Genomic DNA, 23,898 nt, shown 5'->3' with positions numbered 1-23,898 from the left:
TCCAGGTACTGAGTGATTTATTGAATATAATGCATTAAAACATAAATAGATACATGATAGAGAATGTGTAGGTAGCTTGAGCTACAGATGACTGCTGCATTTGAAAAAGTGAAAAGTATATATATTCAGTTTTCATTCGTCTTGCCGAAAGGAGTGCATTTGTATTAGAATATGATGTATATAATGTATTAAACCACAAAAAGCAGATTATGTAACGCTGATGTACCTCAATACTAAAAAGCAAGCGGCTGTTCAGTGAAGCCTCTATACTGCATGTTTTACAGTGTGAATACAGCAGAGCTTTGGTCAAATATTTCAGACGTTCCTCCACATTTGCAAAGGAAATCTGGAACGTTAAGACAACTGTGGAGCACATGCACCCCAATATTAATTGTTGGGATCTTATAGTGTTCACATGTTTAAATAAAGGCACTTATGAATGACATAAACAAGAAAATGAAGTAGCTGGAAAAGTAAGAGTGGACGAGTGTAACAAAATGTACAATAAATATAGTTAAACAATTTTTTTTCGGAATTCAAGTTCATCTAAAATCTCCCCTTCATGAGGTGAAAAAAATATTACAGAGCAACCTCTATTGCTTAACTAAACATTAACTACTTAATTTAGTTCACAGTCGCCTGTCTGGTGATGCCCAATTTGCAATAGAAAGTCAAACACTTTGTGGCACACAAGCCAAATGTCTGCAGTAGAATAAAAAAAAATCCAGATTAGTGTGTGGTACATTATTCAACAGGGGCGAAATGTGATACATGCATTCAGATAAAGCAACAGACTTCTACGTTGAATAGAAGGAAAAAATATATTTTTTTAGGCTTTAATAATATGTGGTCCATGGTATAAAGTGTTCCCTCTTCAGCCTCTCATGGTGCTTAGTCTACATTCCTGTACCTGGTGAAGAGATTGTAGAGGACGCGGAGTGTCGATTTAAGGTCACAGTTCACTATATCTGGATAAAAGAAGAAAGAAAAAAGAATTAAAGGGTTTTACACTGAAAAAAATAAAGTGAGAGTATCAAGCTCGTCTGTAGAATATAGTCCAATAATAAGACTGGCTGTAAGCTGCACTGTCTGTGCACAGCTTAATGTAAAGTCCCGTATCCATCAGACAAATCTCGTCTTTAGCAAACCAGGTTCTGCAGATGCCTGCAAGATGCTTTGGTTGCCACAACCACAAGGCCCAAACCTCTCCGCTTTGTGATCATGTCCAGGGATTGAGCGTCCTAATTCTTGCTGTGAGAGATGGGTGGAGTGAAGTGGGGTACATGACCACACTGAGGTTTTTCAAAGGCGCACTCTAAAACGAGTGTTATGAGAAATCATCGGCAAAAATGGCTGCATAAAAAAAGGAACCCAAAAATGTCCTTTCTTTGTAAATAAATATTTACCGTTCCTTTTCTGCCATAAAAAAGTGGCTGGGACATTTTTGTGAGTCTTACCCTCTGGTCGGGGCTTTGGTCTCTCCAGACCTCCGTCCTGCATCAGCTCAAAGGAGAAAGACACATTGTGGACCTGCGGAGAGACAATGGAGACTGTTAGGATGCAGTTAGCTCAACAGGAAGCATGCTGACAACCATGTGTAGATGCAAACACCACACTCGCACACCCAATCTAAAGAGGGAGAGAACAAATCACAGGACTCCACACAGCTTCTCGCTGATAACGGAAAACAGACACTAGTTGCTAAATCCCACAATACACTCTGGGTCGATTCAATCGTGCTACGGCAGCTTCCTGCGTTGGCAAACACAACACTGCTCTGTTCTGTAAGACCATAAGCCTTCAGCAGCTGCACAAACACTCTGCTGCCTCAGTTATCAATGGACACATGTCGGCAGTGTCACTCAAAACGCTCCAAACTCCAAGAAATTGATACTGTCACTGAAAGCCAGGCTTTTCATGCCATTACAAGTGTGTGAGTAACAATGACAATGCATGCAGGGAAATAATACACAGAACAGAGCATTTTAGTACATCATTATATTTTTTAAATGTAGCTGATTTGGAGAAGCATGCTGGAGATTTTGCTTGTATAGCTGCTAATTACGATAGACATGATGAGTTCACACGTTCTCCTACTCCTTTTCAAACACGTAAGATGCAGTTTCTTGTTGCTCATTTGAATATAGTCATCTGTCTATCCATCTATCTCTATTAAAATGTAATTTAGGGTCTCACATGCATAATAAAACGCATCAGAAATGATCAGACATTAGCCTCAAATCCAAATTTGAAATATTGTCATTTTAGTTTTTCCACAGTTTTCTGAAGCTGGGTTGATTTGGGCGTGTTTATCCCCGATCCATATCATGTAATATGGATAAAGTTAATCAAAAATTCAAAGTCAGGTGTCACTTGATACTGATTTAACATGTCAAATTGAAATCCCTCAACGCTTCTTTCAATAGGCTGCGTTTGGAAACGCTCACTCTGAGTGCCGGAGCGCACTCTGGCACAAACTGGACCGTTTGTAAATTCGGAGCGCTGTTGAAATGTAAGGTTCGGTTATCCAGAGCAACGTACTCTAGAGTGTCAGAGCGCACTCTGGGCACTCTGTCTTGGGAGAAGAAGCAGCAAAGCGTCGAATGGAGTGAATGTGTAATGATGTTCGTTAATTTATGGAGAAAAAGAGGCTCCGTGGCTTCAAACAACAGCTCTCTCATTTTAGTGTAGAGCGTCAGATTGGATTTACAAACGCGGCCACAGTCAGGAACAGACAGGGCTGTACCACACCAACTCTGCTTTGCGCCGTGGTTGTCGCGGAGACGGAAGACAGTTACAAAGGTGGGATCCAAGGAGGTGTCAATCAAAAAATGATCTGCCACGCCCACATAGTCTGAAGAAATGCTATTATCCTCAAAATGAGCTGTTCTGAACCAGGCTACCATTCTTTAGCAGTTTCTTCATATTTAATTCACAGATGCATTCATATGACTATAACATATACATATATATATATATATATATATATCCATCCTTTACACTTTGTATTGTGCTCCATTTAATTCTTGGTTTTTATTGGATCAATGTTGACTCACTGGTTACTTTTTTCTTCTTTTTTGTCATTTATATTTTATTGTAGTTTTCTGTAAAATGTTAATAAAGAGGGTTTTGTTTTTTGTTTGATTTTTCTTCGCTTTAGTTATTGTTTGTTGTTTTCAAGTTGAGGGGGGCTGTTTGTATAAGCCTCTGCTTCTTGACCTCTCCTGACACTTTTTGTTTTGTCTGTTTGTTATTTTGTTTTATGTTTTCTTATTTTATGCAGTTTTAATTATGTAGAAATAAACTAGGACCATGTTTTCTTATAGTTGGGATATCAGATGAAGATGATCAAGATGAAATGATGTCGATTTTTAATACAACTGCATTTGGAGAAGCACAGATTCAGTTCTGCGGGGGAAACCAGCAAGACGTCTAAGCCGATCTGACTTGTGAGCAATAAAGAAAACTGAAGAGAGGAGGAAACCCAATCAGAGGGAAGAGATAGAAAGAGTTGAAAGATGTTTTCTATTCTCTGCCCATTGCATCTGTGTGTGTGTGTGTGTGTGTGTGTGTGTGTGTGTGTGTGTGTGTGTGTGTGTTGTGTGTGTGTGTGTTCGCCCGCTGTGATGTACTAAAAGCTTTACCCAACAAGGGCTTATTGTGTGAAAAGTGTGACCTTAGCCATCTAATACAGTCAAAGAGAAAAGAGGAGAATGAGCCTTAAGTAGAGATCTACTGAGCAGAGGCAGGAGTGCTGTCTTGATGCCTCGTGCTACTTTTCACAGCCCACCCCGGGTGTATCATCGATAGGCCCTCGAGGCCTTCACACACACATACACATACACACACACACACACACACACACACACACAGTAATAGAGCTGAGCCCCTAAGCCACTCCAGTGTTTCCCTGTGCAAAAGGAGATTACAGATGCTGTGGGGCTGGTGCCTGTTCTTCCGGGGCCAGGAGTGTCTGTGTGTGTGTGTGTGTGTGTGTGTGTGCAGTTGTGTACATTGTAGCACTGATGCCCATTCTGCTTCGCAGCTTGGCAGGGGCCGCTGGCCAAAACCCAAACAAAAGGCTACTGTGGTGTCTCCGCAGATTGCCTGTTCAGAATACCGTAGTACTACGGAGGCCAATGGAGAGGAGAGATGGCTCAGCACTGAATGGGCTGTGGGGAAAACGGATGGCATTTATCGGGCTATTGAGAGGAGAGTCCTGGCTCCGAGTGCACAGGCTCCTCAGAAATGAAGTATTGATTTGAAAGTGTTTCTTAAACTATAGGTCAAGACCAAAGATGCGTCTCCGGCCCTGTTTTTCACGGATCTTGAAAAGGAAGGATTGGATAAACTGATATGGTGGCGCTTACCACTAGTCTACATGCCTGTTTGTCCAAAGTACTGAAAAAATGGTGCATTTGTACAATTTGTGGAGTCCTTGATGTCCAGTTACGAGTTAACCAGAGCCACTCCACAAAAATCAGTTTTCCTTATTTGTTGGGAATAACAGCAGATGTTACACAATCGGCAAAGAAAAGAATAATGAAGAGCAGGCGGCTCACATTCAGATACTTGGATTGGCTCTCATCTAAATGACACTGGATTATAAATTAAATAATTTCTAGAAACAGATTTGACGACGGGACAAGATTTAGGTATCGAAAGTGTTCTGCTTTCCATTTGTGGTCCAAGTAGTATTGAACAACCATGTCTGAAAGGCGGGTAAAAGCTGGAAATTATTATTGAAACAATTATTGTCCGATGACTATTTAGCTTGATATATTTTTTTTAATGATCTGATTTAAGAAATGAGCAGAAATGACCAAAGCACGGAAGAGGAAGTCTCAGTCACCATCTCAGCCCGAAATATTTTCCCTTTATCGCTTTATCGCTGTTAGACGACTGCTGATGGGTTCTGAGATTGGAAATAAAGCAATGGTAATGAGGTTTAAGTGCCAGCTCTAAGCTTTAATTTAAAGGCAGAAATATCCAACTGTTATAGCCTTTATCTGCAAACCTTGGGAGGATAAAAGGGCTGTGATTTCTACTCTGTTCAACCAATAGAAATGAACACTGCCAAAGACTACTGATCTGAAAATCACCACTTTAATCAGAAAGTTTTATTCTAAATCCAGTGAGCTAAATTAGACAAATGTTTTTGCTAAAAACAGCTAAAAACAAAGCTTTAGTTCGTGGCTAGCATGATTAGATGTTTACTTTTGTCATTCTCCACAAAAGTGATCAAAATTAATATCATGCGCCAACATTAAACAGCTCGCCAACAAACCGAAAATGTGCATCCAGTCATATTTTGGTGCAAAGTGATTTAGCTAAATAGTGACCATGTGAACAGACGCAGTAGCAGATTGTGTTGAAGTTATGAAGTGAGAGGTGTTAAAACCCCTTTATTCAAAAGGTTTAACAAGATCGCTGTTGGAATCTGTTGTAACATGTAAATTTGAGACTACAGCTGCCGTTCTCCATGACAACGCTAACGACAAACATGTAGTTTGCTCATGACATTTAAGAATATATGGGTGCATCTGTGAAAAAAAAATGTCTGCACCATTATAGACTGTCTCTCTGCTCCTGTTTTGTTTTGGGGTTTTTTATAAGTCATATGTTTTTGTGTAAAATGTCTGATTGAAAGGAAATGAAAAAAAAAATCCCACATAGGTTGCTCAATGTAGGTTTTTGGTGGAGTATTTCTATAACAGTTTAGCAAGTCTTGTGTAGACAGATCTCTATGTTCGATGGTGCTAAACGCTAAAATAGTTGGCCAATGGCAGGCTTATACACACAGTCTACTATCTGTTGAGTAAGATTTAAGTCCAGCTCACTGGTGAATGCAGAAAAATAATCAAACTTTACCTTTTGGTCGAAATTCTCTGGTGTGAGGAAAAAGTTGTAGAGTGGCACAAAATATCCCTCCAGCAGCCCCATCAGCAGAACCAGATAAACACCGTCTGCAAACTGAGACAGAAACGCAGTCAGATGAACAGACCAACTTACTGTTAAAGATGTTTTTAAAAAGACATTTTCATATAAACATCACTATAGTATACAATGTGCATGAACATCTGTGAACATTTGACAGTGTTTTCCTGTGTGTGTACGTAGGTGTGTGACCTACCTGTGTGTCCAATTCAGAAACCTCCAGGTTGAGCTTGTTGAGGTGTTTGTTCACAAATGTGATCAATGTCTGAGAAAACACAAAGGATTGCATCTGTCACATAAGTTGGCCACTTTTTAAAGATAGTGGATGCAGGTTTAAAGAGAAAGCTGCGCCAAAACGAGCAGGTGAAGTTATAAAACAAGGCAGAATACTGATTAGTCGTCGCTAGAATCCACCTTATTTAAATAGCCAAGTTACTGTCAATATCAACCCAGATTTTAACGCTGGCGTTCCTCTGTTTTGGTAGCCAATGAAAGGATTTAGTGAGTTTCACATTGCGTCGCTATGGCGATCAGCTAAGAATCTACACCGTGGGGTTACGAAATAGAGAAAAGAATCTGGTACCAAAAGTGAGTTGAAAGTCGAAATTATTTCTCCAAGGTCGACAATGAACTGTCACACTGAAGAATTTAATGCTAGTGTCTCGTAACTGCATAATGCTTTACTGGATTAAAAGGCTGTCTCCTTCGCTGCTGAGACAGTAAAAATAAAAACACTCTTTTCATGCTAAACTCCCCAAACTCCTTTATTCCAACTGCAATAAACATCTTGAATAAAAGGTTATGATTCACACATCTCCATAAACACTATGCCACTTTGCTCACAGTAGTACATTGTAATTTTTATTCTGTCAAATTTATAGTATTATGTATTTATTCTGGGTTTTTTTTAGGAACACATGCTGTATGGTTATTGTCCCAGTATGCTGAGCCACGTCTAAGACGAATTTCTGTCTTGACAGACAATAAAGTTCTCTGAATCTGAATCTAAAAAGCAGAGTCTTTTTCCCTGACAGCGATTACATTGAGCCCCATTTGTTTTGTAATAGAGACGATTGTGTTCCCAAAATCACAGCAACACGAAAAAGAGAAAAAACATTTTATTATCTGCATTTTTAAACAGAGGTAGACTGATCTATACTCACACAAAAACAATCTGTCATCAGCTTTTGATGTCTATATATTCTTGTCAAGGGCTTAGCTTGAAAAATTTACAGATAAAAACCTGCACCATTGGCTGGAGTACAAAGCACAATTTGGGGTTTTAAATACCTAAAGATTGTTTTTAATGCATTTATGTTATTTGCAAATTCTAAACCAGACTTCCAAGATGGTGCCATATATGGCCGATAAATTTGAGAGAGCCACTGCGAGCTTCAATACCTTTTTGACAACATTCAGTTTGTCTGGAGCGTGGTCAAACAGGGTGTCGAAAGCATCGCGCTCTGTGAAAGATAAAATAAGTGAATTATTTATCAAAAACAATAATATGTGAACATTCCTGAAAAAGTATTGTTCAACAATGCACTCGTCTTTATGAGGACATACCGTGTCTGCCAGAGAAAGCCCTGTGAGAAAGGAGAGAGGAAAAGGAACAAAGAGAGGGAAAAAAAGAGAAGGCAAAATATGTCAAACACACCAATAAGAGGCAGTATATGTGCTTATTAACAATTTCACACTTGCATATTCATAGAAAACGAGGCAAAATGAAAAAGGACAAGTGCTTCCAGTTCAATCACAGAGGAATGTAGAGAATGGAGGGATTATGTGTCAGAAATGACAATACAATAATGTAGCTAGGGTATCATAATTTGATTAACAATAAACGCAGGTGCACCTTGGGTATTTAAATAACCTGGGCATCATCACTGGGACGTTCACAATGACGCATAGTATAGCACAATGTAATAATCTCACCAGCAGGACAATGGTGTTTGATACAATGGATGAAGACGCGCCTGTGTGTACATGCAGGTTTTCTATGGGAATGGAGGGCCTCTCTTGTCTATTATTACAATGTTAGCACTTTGGAGGATGTTGTTGTTGGAAAGGGTCAGGTGGTTTTGGAGAGAAGGGAACACTGCAGTGTGAGTGTCCCCGAGGAAGAGATATCGCAGTGGGCAGGCCAGCAAGAAATGGCAGGAACACACACACACACACACACACACACACACACACACACAGAGGCACTCACACACATGTTCATGGTGTAATCTGTGATGGCAAAGGCAGGCAGGTCTGGGCAATGGTCCTGGTGGTGTGGTAATAACCGTATTTCCACTGTGACCATGCAAGTGTGTGTGTGTGTGTGTGTGTGTGTGTGTGTGTGTGTGTGTGTTATTATTAACAGTGTATCCATCCACCATGACAAAATGTGTGTGCTTGTGTGTGTTGGCCTGCTGTTATCTCCCCCGTTGCTGCCGTCAGGCTGCAGGACAGCCTCACAGGGAGACAATAAGTGTGTGTGAGACTGTGTGTGCTTGTATGAGAAAGTGTGTGTGTGTGTTTTAAATTGTCTAATTCTTCAGCTAAGGGTGCCATCACATATCTTGTTGAGATACAATGGTTGTCTACTCACTGATGCACAATATTTCTTCAAAGTCTAAGTCTAAAACACAGCGTGCTGCACAGTTTTGTTTGCAGCAAAGAAAAATATTCAAGATTCAACACAGCTGTGAATTCTACTGAAAGTCTTTGTAGAAAATAAAAATATGTATATACAAATAATTTTATGATAGTGATCGTAATGTGTCCGTTGCATCAAAGGTCAAAAACTGTCAAGGTCCAAAAGGAGGATCTGAATTCTTGTTTCGATCAGTAGTTTTAAATTATATTACTAGTATTATCAAGTGGATTTTATCCATTTGAAGATGTATTCTGTTCGGATTTTTTTTTATTTTTACATGCAGGTTTTATTGTCTTTTTGTCTTTTATGTGTTTCAGATGTGAAGATGTTAATTTATTTCTTGTAAAGCACATTGTGCTGCATTTCTTGTATGAAAGGTGCTATACAAATAAATTTTATTATTATTAAATTATTATTTGATTGGACATTTTCTGATTTAAATTTTAATTTATCTATTTTTTTTTGGCAAAAAGTGAGTTGAGGTGACAAAATCCAAAATGTTACATTAGTAAACAGTTTACAGTTTATGGATTGAATTGATGCCAAACTGACAAGAAATGTCATCAAATGACATATATATATAGTTGTAGTCTTGCAAATAGAGATCCTAAAAAAAATAGAAAAAAAAGAAAGAAAGAAAGAATTATAATTGTGAACTTTCATACGGAAATGTTTATATACTTTTGACAAGTCAAAAGAGTTCTCAAGAGTTTCAGCCTCAACTGTCACTGCAGCGTAGAGAAATATCCATTCCTCTTAACCTGTTTTACGCCGCCTGTTCATTGCAGAAAAATGATTTATTCTGGTTCGCTGTTCTGTAAAAAAGACTACAGAGTGGCAAACGGGGGCAGAGTTGTCTCAGGTCCATGTATCATCTGGCAAACTAAAAGACAAAAAAACAGTTTGTTTGTTTTTCTGTATAAACCAAATATGGAAAAACACATTTGTTTTCTCGTTTTCTGCTTAAAAGGTAAAAAAATAATAATAAAAATGAGGAAATAAAAACAAAATAATACATCAAATTTACGTTGTTCTTTATTTTGTTTTATTTTCTTATTTCCCATGGTGTCATTCTGCTGTGGCTCCATGCTTTGTACATGCCATCCGCAACAAAATGACACCATGGGAAATAAGAAAATAAATAAAGAAAGACATAAATTTGACTTGTTATTTTGTTTTCGTTTCCTTATTTCTATTTGTAATTTTTTTTTCCCTTAAAGCAGAAAATAAGAAAACAAATGTCTTTTTCAACACAGGCTGGGACCATGGATGGGACGGGCTTGACGTTTTAAAGTCGTGTTATGCTGTTGTTATTGATTATAAAGTGCTGCCGAGTCGTATACTATGTCACACTAGAGGCCGACGCTGTTGTGTTAAACATCATGCCCACCATGTTCTCTTTTACTTCCACGATGCCAGCATGCTGTCTAAAATCACACTCTGGGGGCAGATCTGTGTAAAAATTCAGACCTGGCATGAAGAAGGGGCTTCGCAGAGGCCATAGAGCGCAACCTCTGTGTAAAAATTCATGGTTCGGCAAGTGAAACGTATTTACACAATCACAACAGGGGGAGAAGTACAGTATGTTCCTTCTGGTAAAAATACTCAGAAAGACCATTAAAGTAGCATTAAGTCCAGCAAGCCTTTTTGATAACGAAGTAATAATATCAATCAGTGAAATAGTGAGTTATTACCAGCAGGGCTATAGTCTGTACCAGCACTTCTGTCTTTCAACACTGCATCTAAAAGCTGCACATGTATGAGGTGTAAAAATGAGTCAGATGGCAGAGCGTACTTACTCTGTGTTGCCTGTGATTTCCTCTTGAATTTGTCTAGACTGAAGGATGCCCTCTCTTTTCTGCAAGACATAAATGAAAGACACTTTTTGAATGTAGGATCAAAAAATATACCGGCTAATGGAAAAAAAGTAGAAAAAGCTAAAGATGAATGCAGACCCACCTGGACGACCACTACTTGAATAGAAACGTGGTCAGGCAATCTGATTGGTGCTCTGAAATGTTGCGACAGCGCCACCAACAGGTGCAGGATGGCAACTATACTCTTAGCATGAACCGCTAACGTGAAGCAAAGAGGATCAATAGAATCACAAACAAGCATTAGTTATGGAAAAAATAATGTAAATATTTCATGCATTCAGTCTTTCCAATTTACCCAAGAGTGAAATTTAATGATTTTAATGAATAAAAACAATAATAAGACATGAAAAAATTAATGACAAAGATGCTTGCAATTAACAGGTAGACATGTTACCCATTTACCAATGTTTTTTCTGATCTTTATCTTTAATGTGTTTTAATGAAGAGTCTGTGTAAATACCTCGCTGTTAGGCAAGCCACATATTTTCTTTTATTTTTAATCCTTCCAGGAATTTAGAATTAAAAGTTTTATGGTGCAAGGTCATGTAGCTTTAGCGGTAAATACAAACACGAGGTGCCAAAAGTTGCCTTGAAGAGATATGAAAAAATAAGGTCACACAAATACAACCTTTTGTTCAGGAAGAAAAGACACAACAACTCGACAACTCTGGTGAGTGGCTGCATCCAAAAAGCCTGTTCAGTCACACATTTAGAGCAACATGTCTTTAGTCAACCGAACAAATAAGATTTACCTCTGAATACAGAACCAGGATCAATTAAAGTGTCTGAAACAAGCCTTTGACTGAACCTCACAGCAACGACAAAACACAGACAGCGAGCTAAAAGCCTTCATAAAACCTTTTAGATCCAAACTACATAAGAGGGTCCAAACACAAAACTGATCAGGAACAGGTTGGGAATCCAGAACTGGTTCCAAATTTGTAATTTCAAAAGAATCATCAAGAAATTTCACTTTCAGTTTTGCTCCTAAATGGACGATGCAGCGCAAAGTCAAACGATTTGTTAAACAAGACATTTCATCACAGGAATTGATGAGAAGATTCAGGCTCATGAAATGATAGCAAACCTTGCTTCAAGAACAAATGTTTTTCTAAAGCTTCTGAATGGGGAATAAAAGGAGGGACAAACAAAAGTGAATTGATTCAAAAAAGAGCTCCTCAAATAAAAGCACTGCAAAATCAATTACACTGCACGCCTTTAAAACGGTCCTTCTGCAATTTTTAAGACACCCCACACAAATAGCTTTCAAGGACAAACTTCTACCAGCGGCGCCTTTAAGGATGTCAGATTATTTCGTTTGAAATAAACTAATATGATATGGCTTTTTCTAGTGCACTCAAAAAATCTATTCTGCTCCGTATCTTAAAGCTTTTCTCCAATTTTATCCGCTCTTTAGCCATGTGCATCACATCCATTTTCACCTCCCTCCCGCTTAAATCTCATGTACATATTGCACCTAATGACATAAGTAGATGGCAGTGTGCTGAGAGCCTGATAGTAATTATTACTCCCTGTGGCAGATAAAAGAGTGCCATCAAAGGAGAGGTGGAGAGCTCTACTGACATGCATGGCTACATCCCCTGTTGTTCTCAATCCAAAGCTGACAGCTCAATAAAAGGGATATTAATCCAACGGTAAGACAGGTCCATTCAGACATAAATCCTTTAAGTGGGGTTCTTAAAACAACCCTGCATGTAGCTACTACTCTCCACACATGACGGGAACAATGACAGTCACGCTATGAGCTTTTATTCCTTATTCTTCAATGAGATGTCAAGGATAGGTGTCATTAAAACCTGTCATTATGAATGTCATTTAGTGTGGAAATTATAATATCAACGAAAGACAAAGCCAACTTTGCTGCAGAAAAGTCCAGGTGGAGATTCATAATGATAATGTGAGCATGGCGCTCTTTTTTATTCCGTTTTCACAGACATGCAGGGGGCGTCAAATGGCCATGACTCCCTTGAAAAAGAGATTTTTAATCTCAGTAGGATGTACAATGGTTGAAGAGACCAGTATTTATTTTTAAAGGCCCATCTAAGGACGGGCATTGCAAACTAGCTGAGGCTATATACGTCTATTAATAATATTTTTAATTACAATTTGTATAAACAAAAATATGAATATCAGTCTGAGGGCCCTATCTTCTATCTAATCCTCTCTATCTTAATTTTGCAAGTGTTGCGATTTGTGCAAAAGTACGGGGCGAAGAGCAATATAGATCAGTGGGTGTGGCTATCAGTAAATGTAATACTCCTTTTTTCTGAATAGAGCTTAAACGCAATTGATGTAACTCAACGCAGCCTCCGTTAGCTGTTAGCTGCGGCCACCAGCTGCTCGGAGCTAAAATTCATTTCAACACAGATTTGTGTTCACATTGTAGCATTAAGGTAAGTTCGTCATAACACTACTGTGAGAGATTCTTACCACGCAGGCAGACAAAAAAATGACCTCATTTACTCCCCATGACTCTACCCTCGCAGATCCATCACCACCCTCATTTTCAAAAACTCACTGGATCTACGCAGATCTCACAAATGACCTATTTTGGATTTAAAACTGATTTTCACAAAAAAGGTAAATGTTCACATCTTATTGTAAAATATTTCCAAAATTTCACCATGAATCACCAACTTTCCAAAAAAAAGCTATGCAGAAAAGGAATCAGTGACACACAGCACGGATGGGCTGCTGTAAGCCAACGTATCCTGCATCAACAGCAGAATACAGAGACGTATGTGGTTATTCTGTGGCAGCCATGTGTCATTTGCACATGATTTAATGAACACAGTGGACAGCTGTATGTAATGGCACTGTGCTCTCAAATCAGAGGCTGCAGATTTATCAACACACTGTATCTCTGCTGCTGCCTCCACATGGCTGCAGGGATTTAATGAACAGCAGAAGAAGCTTTTAATACAGCATGAAGCAGATGTGGCCGACATATTGTAAGAATCACTCAAAGCTCCTGCTCATTTGACAACATTTTGATGCCGATTTAAATGCATCTACTGGTTGGAGAATGTTTAATTAAAATGTTTTGTTTCGCATTTTAAGCATCTCTGCTGCACATTTGCTCCAAGGATTTCATTTGTGCTGCTAAATAATACAACCAGACTGGCAGTGAAGTGACTTTTCACCAGAAATACAATTTCCACTAAAATACCCAACTGTTAGAGAGCTACGTGCGCTGGTGCCACCATGAAAATAGAGCCATAAGGCTTGATGTGCTTCCCCGGGTCCAGACATTATAATCCACATACTGTACGGAGTTTACTGATTCGTCTTGGATTGTGAAATAAAACAGCGGTTTCTCGATTAAAATAAAAAACAACCAATGAATGCCGCATTCAAGCTGCATTCAATTTCAGCCGTACATAAAACGATGTATTTGCCCATTGAACTTTTGAATCTAAAAAGAATAAAACCTGTTTGGCTACCTATTGTTGCACAGTTATATATTATATAAACAAGCTTCAAACTTCAATTGAAAAAACGTGCTGCTAAAAAATGTAGGAAATAATAATAAAAAAAAAGTACAGATCACAACATGACAGTTGTATAGAAAGTAAGAAGTAAAGTATCTGAAATTATTCTTACAGTCCACATTCCAGCGAATATTCCTGGTGGAGAGTTTGAGCGAGTCGTTGATGCGCTCTAGGACAGTCTGCAGTTTTTGTTTCTGGGCGATCTCCGACTGGGTCACCTCCGCCACGTTCAATTTTTCACCTTCCAGCTTTTCTGAAGCACAAGACACAAGCAGAGACACACAAAAATGAATTTCTACCAGCTTAATATTCACCAACATATTCAGTTTTCAGTGATGAAACATTTAGTTTTAGATTTTAAGTCAAAACAGCTAGGGCATCTTATAATTATGATTCCGTACATTTTTGTACAACTACAATACTACAATAACAGCACAAAATGCAAAGTTTAGTTTGGTGTCTCAGTGGCATTTACTCCACATGTTTAATTCAACTCCTCACCGAACAGTTTCTGCAGGACCTGTCCGTCATACAGATCTTCAGCCAGATCCTTCACAATGATCCTCTCCCCGACCAGAACATCATTTATCCAGTCGATCAGTACCTACACGAGCAGAATAAAAGACTTATTACTTAGAACATGTTCAATTATTTTCAAACGTTACCTTTGAATGTGATGATGTTATAACAAGAATTTCTTATTCAGTAATTAATTCGACGTCCACAGAAAATACTTAAACCTAATACAATTTAGCAGTTGTAGCTCTAGATTTACTAACATGGTCTGCTCTGTCCACCTGCTGAATTCAGGGATGTCTTTTGTTGTTTTTATTGCATATGTACCATCAGTGCAACTGCATGCTGATGAACTGCTGGTTTCAAGCTGTTTTACAGATTTTCAATGAGATTTCAATGTGAGCTTTCGCTCAGTCACTCAAGGACTTGGTGATTATCACTGAAGCCAGACCAGAGCTAATTATGCTGCTAAATATGCTGAGGATGTTCGACCTGCTGCAACATAAACTTTTTAAAACCTTTTTTAATCTAACAAAAGTACCATTTCACTCATCACCACAGTACAGTTCAGTTCAGTACACTTTTTTTGCGTTTCCATGGTAAAAAGTTGTGGATGGTATCTTCAGTACCTTTGGAACCGACCCCATATTTTGGTCACCCCTCGTCTTGTGGTACCTTCATACATTAGTAAACTATAACTATAAAATGAAAGGATGTTTGCAGCTTCTAGCAGCAGCTGGAGAAAAAAAATATCTCACTCAATTGGGTTGACTGCCAGCAACTTTTTAGGTGAAATCTAATCCTCACTTGGAGAAAAAAAACGTGTCGGACTGTCGGAGCTTCGTTCTGTGTGCTAGGGCAGAATAAACCTCAGCTCTTGCCTGACATAGAGTCAGTGCAATAACACACTATTTATAGATATATCCCAACAAAAGAAACACTCACTGCAGCCTGCTGTTTTTTTGTGCAGCCCAGTTCTGTGGAAAATACACCCCACAGACAACCTGCAGACTTCACTCTGTATCATCGGTGAACAAGGAACTACAGCGAGTGACAACAGCCCCGTCACATCTAAGAGTAATGTCTGCGGTGGAAATGCTACACAGATTTACGATCTCGGTACCTCTTTGTGGGTGATACTTTTGGTTCCAAAGGTACTATACCGATAGCCTTTGATGGAAACGCTCTTAGCTCTTTATTTTTAATTACTTGTTCCCCTTGTTGTTAAGAGATGCTGCTAACTTTATAATGTATCCAAGATAAATGGTGGATTAAGTCATTTGAACTTTACCTTCATGAGCTCCTGCAGCTTGCGGTCATTCTTGGAGTTGGGGTCCACCATGGTGCGGACTTCATTTTCCTCTAAAGGACGAGCAGAAACAGGATGCATGTTAGAGCTAAGAACATATCATTCTAAAGTGAAAGAGGAATGCAACAGAAATCACACAAAGATAGCATTTAATCGCTTCTTAAACTTAATTAACTATGCTTTTTCAAAAAGTTTTTAACCCCCCCCGAAGTCATCAAATCACAGAGCTGCTGTTTGAGCTCAAGTCTCAGCATGTCCACTGTTGCTGTCCTCACACATTTCCTCCGATGACTCGTGTGATCTGAGTACACAATGCTGGCCAAATTTGAAGAAAGCACATATTGCACAGATAGATGTATGTGCACGTGTAAAAACATCCTCTTGCCAGCATCACTGGCCAGTTTCTTTCGCTAAATAAGCACAGAACTTTAAATGTTATTATAGCATCATTGAAAAATGTTGCCTGAGAACCAGACAAGCTCATGTTGTAGAGAGAAAGTCAGTGATGAGCCCTAAAACCCGGGATTGGTTCCCTCGTTTCAAAGCTGAAGAGACTACGACATAAATTTCATCAGTAAATACCCCGCTTGCAAACTTTGAAGCTTTTATGTGTCTTAAAAAAGGCAGTTGCTAACAAGTGACTAAATGAGCCCACAGACTGTCATCACATTAAGCCTTACGCTTTACAGCCTTGTAGTGGTGGCGACGCGAGCGTAGTGATGCTCGTTTATAGCCTGACAATGGCTTTTTACTTCTGATGATCACATTTAGGCTCCAAAAATCCTTAAGGTGATGTTCATTATTGAAGATTATCTGATGGGACAAAGCGTGTAAGTATCATAAACGTTTGTTTACCACAGAGATTATTTCTGCAGTAATCCAACGTAAAAATCCTACAGGCATTTTGACGAGGGAACTAGGGCGATGTTAGCTTCCTGGTTGGCCTAGAGAAAAATGTCCTCCCTGGGACGCTCTATTATAATAATATTATAATTAATAATGCCCCCTTGGAAATAAAAACTGAGAGGCTCTAGACTAAAGCACATTTTCTGGCTTGGTCCGGTGATTTCAGACTACTAATGCATACTAATGGCGTAAATCTCATTGCCATTTAAGGCAGGTGCTAGACCAATAAAAGACGGCAATGAAACACACAAAGAACTGCAAACTGGAGCTCCCTAAAGTGCAAATTATTTGCCACATTTTCGTACGTGGTGTCCCAAGCAAGTGGTCTTCAAATCTAAACAAGTGACAAAGTTAGCTGGGCTCAGCTCAATAAGATACTTATTTAAATGTCTTTTGATTTACTAAATGTTTGACCCTTTTTGTAATCGTGGTCCAAGGGCTTCACCTTTTGCCATTTGAAGTGAACATTTTTAAGAACATATTTCAATGTGTGTAATAGGGACTGTGAGTGCAGCGGTTTACCCAACATGGTGTCCTCAGGGTCCAGCTCATAGTGGGAGGGGCTGAGAGGAAGGTTGATGGCATTTATCCCTTCCTCCTGAAGCTCAGACACTATGAGAAAGAAGCACAAACATTATCATCACATTATCTTGTGCATGTTTTGTGCAATTTGCATGTTATATGTGAACTTGAATTGTTGTTGACTTTCGTGTTATTTTCCACTTCTCCTCTGTTTCACATAAATGTAAATAAATAACAAACTTCTTAAAGATAAGGAAGGCATTTTTACAATTGTAAACAAAATTCCTATTAAAGATAAAAACCAAAATGTAAACGCCTGTCTCATTTCTGACTTCCCTAAACACCCGGGCACTTCAGTGTTCAGCAGATCAGCTGAGACAAAGACAGAGCACCTCCCTGGATAATTATCAGTTGCGCTGCTGTTCAGCAGCAGTTTGGACGGCTCTCTGAATCTTCTCACAAACAGCCGTTAGCAGACCCTCCGCCGAGAGCTCCTTGACGTCAGACAAACACAGAGCGGTGTCACTTCCTGCTTCTCAGCGGGCTTTACAGAAGCCCAGCATGCAATTCTTCTCAGTGTGTCAGATACCTGAAGAGGCTTGATCTCTGCTGATCTCTGTGTGCGAGACTCTGTGTGTGTGTGTGTGTGTGTGTGTGTGTGCGCACGCTGAAAGCATGGAGTGAACATCCTGTGCATTTCTCTGTGCTCACGTGAACAACATCCTCTCAATCAACACATCCACAAGTGCTTGCATGTGCAGTATGTGAGCGGGAACATGCTGAGATATATCACACCGCACAGGAGTGTATGAGAATATTCCTGCATGAGTGAGTGACAGGTGCTTTACTCTTTTCAGTCTTGTCGATTAGATCTTGCATGGAAAGTAAAACATTGCATGGATGTTGCATTTACTTTTTTATAATTGCGTTAATCACCAGCCAACCATGTCGAGCTAGCTTCTCAGTAAGTGGGGACGTGATAACGCTGTAAATTCAGGCAACGGAAAAACAGTATGGCCATTTCGCAGGTGACCTCTGACCTTAAAAATCTGAATGAAAATGGGTTAAGCGGTTATCCATGAGTGTCTCCTTTACAGACATGTCCACTTTCTGCTTGTTGCATGCACTTTTCTGTTGCCATTTGATTCCTAAAAAAACAGTTTGGTAAGAATTGCTTCACTTTTTCAACATGGACTTCATAACTGTTTTGAAACGTAAAATAATGGTATTGAAAACGTGATTAAAAAGGCGATTAACTGCGATTGACTATAGCAAGTCTGTGATTAATCGCGACTCTGAAAAATAATCATGATAACATACCAAGCATAATTAATGTTACTAATGTTCTGTTGAGTATGACAGTGTCAACCCCAGAGTTAACTTCTACGGTGTCCAGTTTGTCAGATTTTTCTCATCACTTATGTTCATCTGTTCTGTGGTGATGAGAGACTCATGCAAAAATGTCCACTTCAGTGATACAGTATAAACTTTTATGCAGAATTTTCTTGAAATTTAACGAGTTACTGTTTAATGGGTGTCGGAGTGTCGGAAGCAGAAAAAAAAAATATTTAGGATCAGCCTGGGACATCTCTCTCATCACCTTCAAAAACACTTAAGAAAACACAGTAAAGTAAAGCTGCAGCAGGATTAGCATTACCTAATTTGAGAGACTGTTTCTATGCAGCCCTGTTGACATTCATTTGTTGCTTGTTGCTGATGCCAAAGTTGCCTTATGAGATGGAGAGATATAAAGAATCGTTCCAAACTGAAGCTGTATTGGGCAACCAAGCGAAAAAACACTTTGAAAGTGGGGAAAATCAGAATCACAGAAACACTGAAAACCAAGCTACAACTCCTCACCTGACCCTGAAACTAAAAACTAACAAGTTTCTTTATCGAATTCTTACAGCAGAGTTGAATTTAAAAAAGGAATGTGAAAAAAAGTATTTAGATAGGTGCTATTATGTTAATTAAATTAATTAATTTTTAAAATGATCTATCCGATGAGGGCTGGAGTAAACAAAAAGCACGACTCAAGATCAGGGATTGGCATTCAGCGTATGAGGACAACGCACATCTACGGATTCCAGGACATGGATGGAATTTGGTTTAAAGAATTTAATTAGGTTTTTTTTCCCCTCACGCCTCATATTAAAGACAAGTGTCATTCTCAAACAGCGGCGTTGCACATCATGCTGGCACATAACTCAGGGTTCATACACACTTTTACCAATAACTTTCAATGACATTTCCATGACTTTGAGGCAAACTTTCAAGACCACACATCCTCTGAAACAACCAACGGTTCTTTTTAATTACTGTATAATAGTTTTAAAATATATGTATATATTTTAGAGAAAATATGAATTCAGAACAGGATTAGAACTGAATATTTAAATATAATGAAGGGAAGGTTCAACGAGGTGTGGCGTGCCAAATTACTTTTTCAAGCACTGGGGAGGGACTTTTGGAGGGTGGGGGGTGGTTAGCTTGGGAAAGGGGCATAAAACTTTAAATACTCATATGAGGTATGGCTGTGATGCCTAACATTTTACCAATTAGCACAATCTCATATTACTGTAATTATGACTTGTGCTATTTCAGGTATGCAGAACCCAAAGGGGCGTCACGTGGTGTGTGGTGGGTAGATTTACATGCAATATCAGTTGTACCAGACAACTGTCTTTTGTAGGTCACATTCCCCCACATATACAACATGCTAGTGATGTTAGCATAAGCCTATGGCATTTTACATTGCATAAATTAGCTTAGTGGCTAGTGGACTTTTCCTCTACTCCTAACTTAACCATTTTACTATTATTTATGCTTTGACTCACTCATCATTTAATCGATATAATGATGCAGATCTATGGATCGTTACACCTCTAGGTATTACCAGCTGTGTTTCCATCCTGTTATGTCAAGAAAGCCTACAGTACTTTTGTTTTGGTTTTTTTTCTATCATAATTTCATGCAGGGGTTGACCGATATTGGTTTCTCAGGGCTGATACCAATACTGATTATTAGTAGTCAATGAGACCGATAAACAATATTTAAACCAATATGCATTTACAATAAAAATGAAAATCTTTCCATCAATATTTAGAATTTAAAACATAAAAAACCCCAACACAAAACTTTGTTTAAATGCCTTTAGCAAATGTTTAATCAGAACTGAGACTTTTTGACATAACTAACATAGCAACTTTCATATACGGCAAGTTTCCAGCAACTTTCTTTTATAAAGTTCAGTGAAAATTTAAAAAAATGAATAAATAAAATGATCTCCCTGAGGATAAACAGAATAAAAATTCCTGCCATGCTGGCACTTTCTTTGCATGTATTGCATGTACTGCCTTCCCAAAGTGTACTTTTGAATTTTTACTTCAGTGCAGATACAGATGTGGGTGGGACATTGGACGAGACAGCCACAGAAGCACACTTTTTTATAATGAATTTTATCATCAGTCATTCAAATAAAACGCTGATACAGATAATCTGCAAAATGCCAAATATCATCTTAAATAATCATCCAGGACGATAATCCGTTGACCCCTAGTTAAAACACACTTGCTCCCCTCTATTAACACATCGAATATGTTCAGTACAGGCTTTATTTTTGTTAGTATCACAAGCAGACTGAAAAGGAAACACAGGTGTCCTCAGTGTCTTCACTGTGCATCACTCCTCCCCCTTTGGGCCAGAGTCATAAACTGAGAGTATGTATCTATATGCTTGGTTCAATAAGGTTACCAATAAAAAGCCACATCATTCAGGAACACGTCCTCTGTGCGATGCCTACATGTACAGAAAGAACGCATGCTGATGTCCTACCTGGAGGGCAGAGCGCTCCACAGCCCATGTCTGTCTGCCTCCGTCCCCCAGTTTCAAGCATCCTCTCCTGGCTAGCAGGACCAGGTCTCTCCCCTGCAGCTCATCCTCGACACCTGATCCCAATATTAATTCTGTATTTGCTCTATTTCCACACGGGAATAGCACTGTCTTTCCTGATTTATGTGTACTTTCAATTTGCACTACATCCACCCTGCACAGTTTATATCCGTCTGCATGCAATGCACAGCCCTGACCTTCTCCTCTCCTTTCATACTGCCTCGTCCCCATCCTATAGCTCTTATTCTCTTCCCTTTCCCCCCTTATCCTTTTTCTCATCCTGTCCTCTCTCGCCGGCACACACAGCGACTGCCATAAACGTCACCAGGACTTAAATCTAATCAATGATCTCCACAAGAGCGGCCAGCCCACGTTTCCCATCAAATCATAGTACACTCGGTGTATATGTGCAGCGAACACGAGCCAGCATGAATGTAATGTGATTGCATGCTTGTCTCGTAGACAAAGGAGACATAAAATGGGGCTCAGCTGTGCAACAGTGCCCTAAATGACACAAAGTAATCATGCAATTGAAAGGGACCTTTCTCATTTGATGATAAAACCTGGCCGTTTACAATTAATGCCTCTGAATTTATAAACTGAACTTCTGGAGTTTTCTTATTTACAGCACCTCCTTGGTAATGAAAGACCAACATAGCGAGGTTTATATGAAGTAAAGTGAGCTAAACTCAAGTGTGCTTAAGCAAGAATGAATCATTTCGAGCTGCAGAGCTGATCATGACCTTTGACCGTGCTCTGGGAATCAACCATGCAGTGTTTTTACTCTCTCCTTTGGCTCCCTGTTCATTTTAAAATTGATTTTAAGATTTCACTGATCACTTTTAAAGCTCGTCTGTGTCTGGCCCCAAGTTACATAACAGAAATGTTGACATCGTGTAAGCCTTAGATCCTCAGGTGGGGCCTTTCTGGCCATTAAAAGTCGAAGCTTAAATCTAAAGGAGGAGATAAGACTTGCAGAATCAGAGACTTTTTTTAAATCACTTTTTAAAAACCTATTTTTAAAGACTTGCTTTCATGGGAAGTCGTCCTTTCTTTTCATTTATTTTATTTACATTTTATTTATTTTATTTCCTTTTATTTGTGGTTTTGTTGCTTCTGGTCTTTTTATATTTTATATTGACATTTTGCGTCCTGCATCTTGCATTATTTGTCCTATAGTATTTTAAGTTTAACCCAGCTCTACCTTAGTTTTGTCTCGCTTGTGTTCAGTAGGACTGTTTGGCTTTCTGTTGTAAGGTCTTCTATGTATCCCATTTCTGCTTTTGCTTTGCTTGTCAAAGCACTTTGTGAACTCTAAACTATTTGGCATTTTGCTGATTATCTGTATCAGCGCTTTATTTTAATGATAAAATTAATTAATCACATTACACTCAACAAACACCAGGGAAGGCTTTCTAAAATACATGCAAAAAGTGTCAGCATGAGAAGAACCTTTGCTTTGTAAAACCTCAGAGAGGTATTTTTATTTGTTCATTTTTTATTTACATTTTCACTGAACTTTATTAAAAAAACATTACTGGGAACTTGCTGTATATGATCTTGAAAATTTTGATTAGTTTAGATTAAACATTTGCTAAAGGCATTTAAACAACTTTTGTGTTGGACTTATTCCAAATCCTAAATTTTGACAGAAATATTTCTTTTCTTTTTTTTTTGTAAATGCATATCAGTTCCAAATATTGGTTATCGGTCTCATTAAACACTAATAATCTGTATCGTATTGGCCCTGGAAAAACAATATTGATCAACCTCTACTATATCAATAAAGTTATTATTACTCATAACTTGTTTATTATTAAATATGGGGAGGGATTAAATAAGTGCCTACTTCTCACTCCTTTTTTATTTTCTTCATTGTCTATATATAATACTTTTTTCCCTCTGTCTACCTGTTTACATGTTAGAAATAAATCCATTTTTATTATTATTATTATTATTATTACTTATGTCTGTGAGAGGAGGGGAGTCTTCAGGAGCCCTCTGTGTGTCACGGGCCTGTGTTTACTCGTGCCTCATTCCTCACTTATTACAGTAGTAGCGGATTCAATACCTTACATGGATACAGACACAGCCCGCGGCCATGAAAACACGCACAAGTAACCACACGTTGTACTTTATGGTGTTTCTACCTGATAAATATATGTTCAAAGCAGAACTAAAGGTATAAATTGGTGTTAAACGTGTCTGCTCTCTGAAATGCAGCTGCGTAGTGAGTTAGTGTTACTTTTGTCGGACTTCCACGCGCACTGCAGTACTGTCTGTGGTATAAAATACTGCTATAATTCAAATTTATCTTCACTGCTTAATACTATGCAGTACAAAGCGTCGACACAGCTTCGTTTCCGAGTCGTTATTTCGCGAGTTGTTTACCTTCTTTCGCCTTTTTCCTTCTCGCCAAAGTTCCTCCAAGTTTTCCCAGGAAAGAGTCGTCTTTCTTTCTGGAGGACGGAGATTTGGGCGTCGGAGATTTCGGAGAGGACGGGGACTTCTGAGGCGAAGAAGCCATCGTCGTGACGATAATTTAATCCGAGACAGTTAACCAAAAAAACTGTGCGAGTTGTGGTGGAAATGAAAGTTGGATGGAAAGTCAAGTAAAAGAAAAAAAATCACCGTCCACTCCCTAAAGCGGAAACGGAATTCCAGACATTTTCTCCCGAAGTTGCAGTGAGTGGCCCCTCCTCTGCGGAGGAGGGCCAGTACCGCAGGCGGAGAGGGCCGCCGGGCGCGGGAAGAGGAGGCTCCACAGCCGGCGGGTTCAGCTGC

The 23,898-nt window shown here is 38.9% G+C and overlaps 1 protein-coding gene across 1 annotated transcript; it reads right to left on the bottom strand.

Moving 5' to 3' along the window:
• On the bottom strand, nt 1-23,898 carry parvaa (parvin, alpha a). Its single transcript, XM_042495973.1, has 13 exons — nt 23,506-23,898; nt 17,224-17,313; nt 15,778-15,848; nt 14,472-14,574; nt 14,083-14,223; nt 10,541-10,656; nt 10,381-10,439; nt 7,504-7,523; nt 7,339-7,400; nt 6,134-6,202; nt 5,872-5,973; nt 1,458-1,530; nt 1-968 (listed from the first exon to the last, which is right to left on the bottom strand). Exons 1-13 carry the CDS (start codon nt 23,639-23,641, stop codon nt 892-894), a joined length of 1,119 nt encoding a protein of 372 aa, XP_042351907.1. The 5' UTR covers nt 23,642-23,898; the 3' UTR covers nt 1-891.

The sequence above is a fragment of the Plectropomus leopardus genome, chromosome 11, assembly GCF_008729295.1.
Source record: "Plectropomus leopardus isolate mb chromosome 11, YSFRI_Pleo_2.0, whole genome shotgun sequence".
Lineage (NCBI taxonomy): Eukaryota > Metazoa > Chordata > Actinopteri > Perciformes > Serranidae > Plectropomus > Plectropomus leopardus.
The sequence above is the reverse complement of the archived record's forward strand: the minus strand, read 5'-3'. Positions and strand labels throughout refer to the sequence as shown.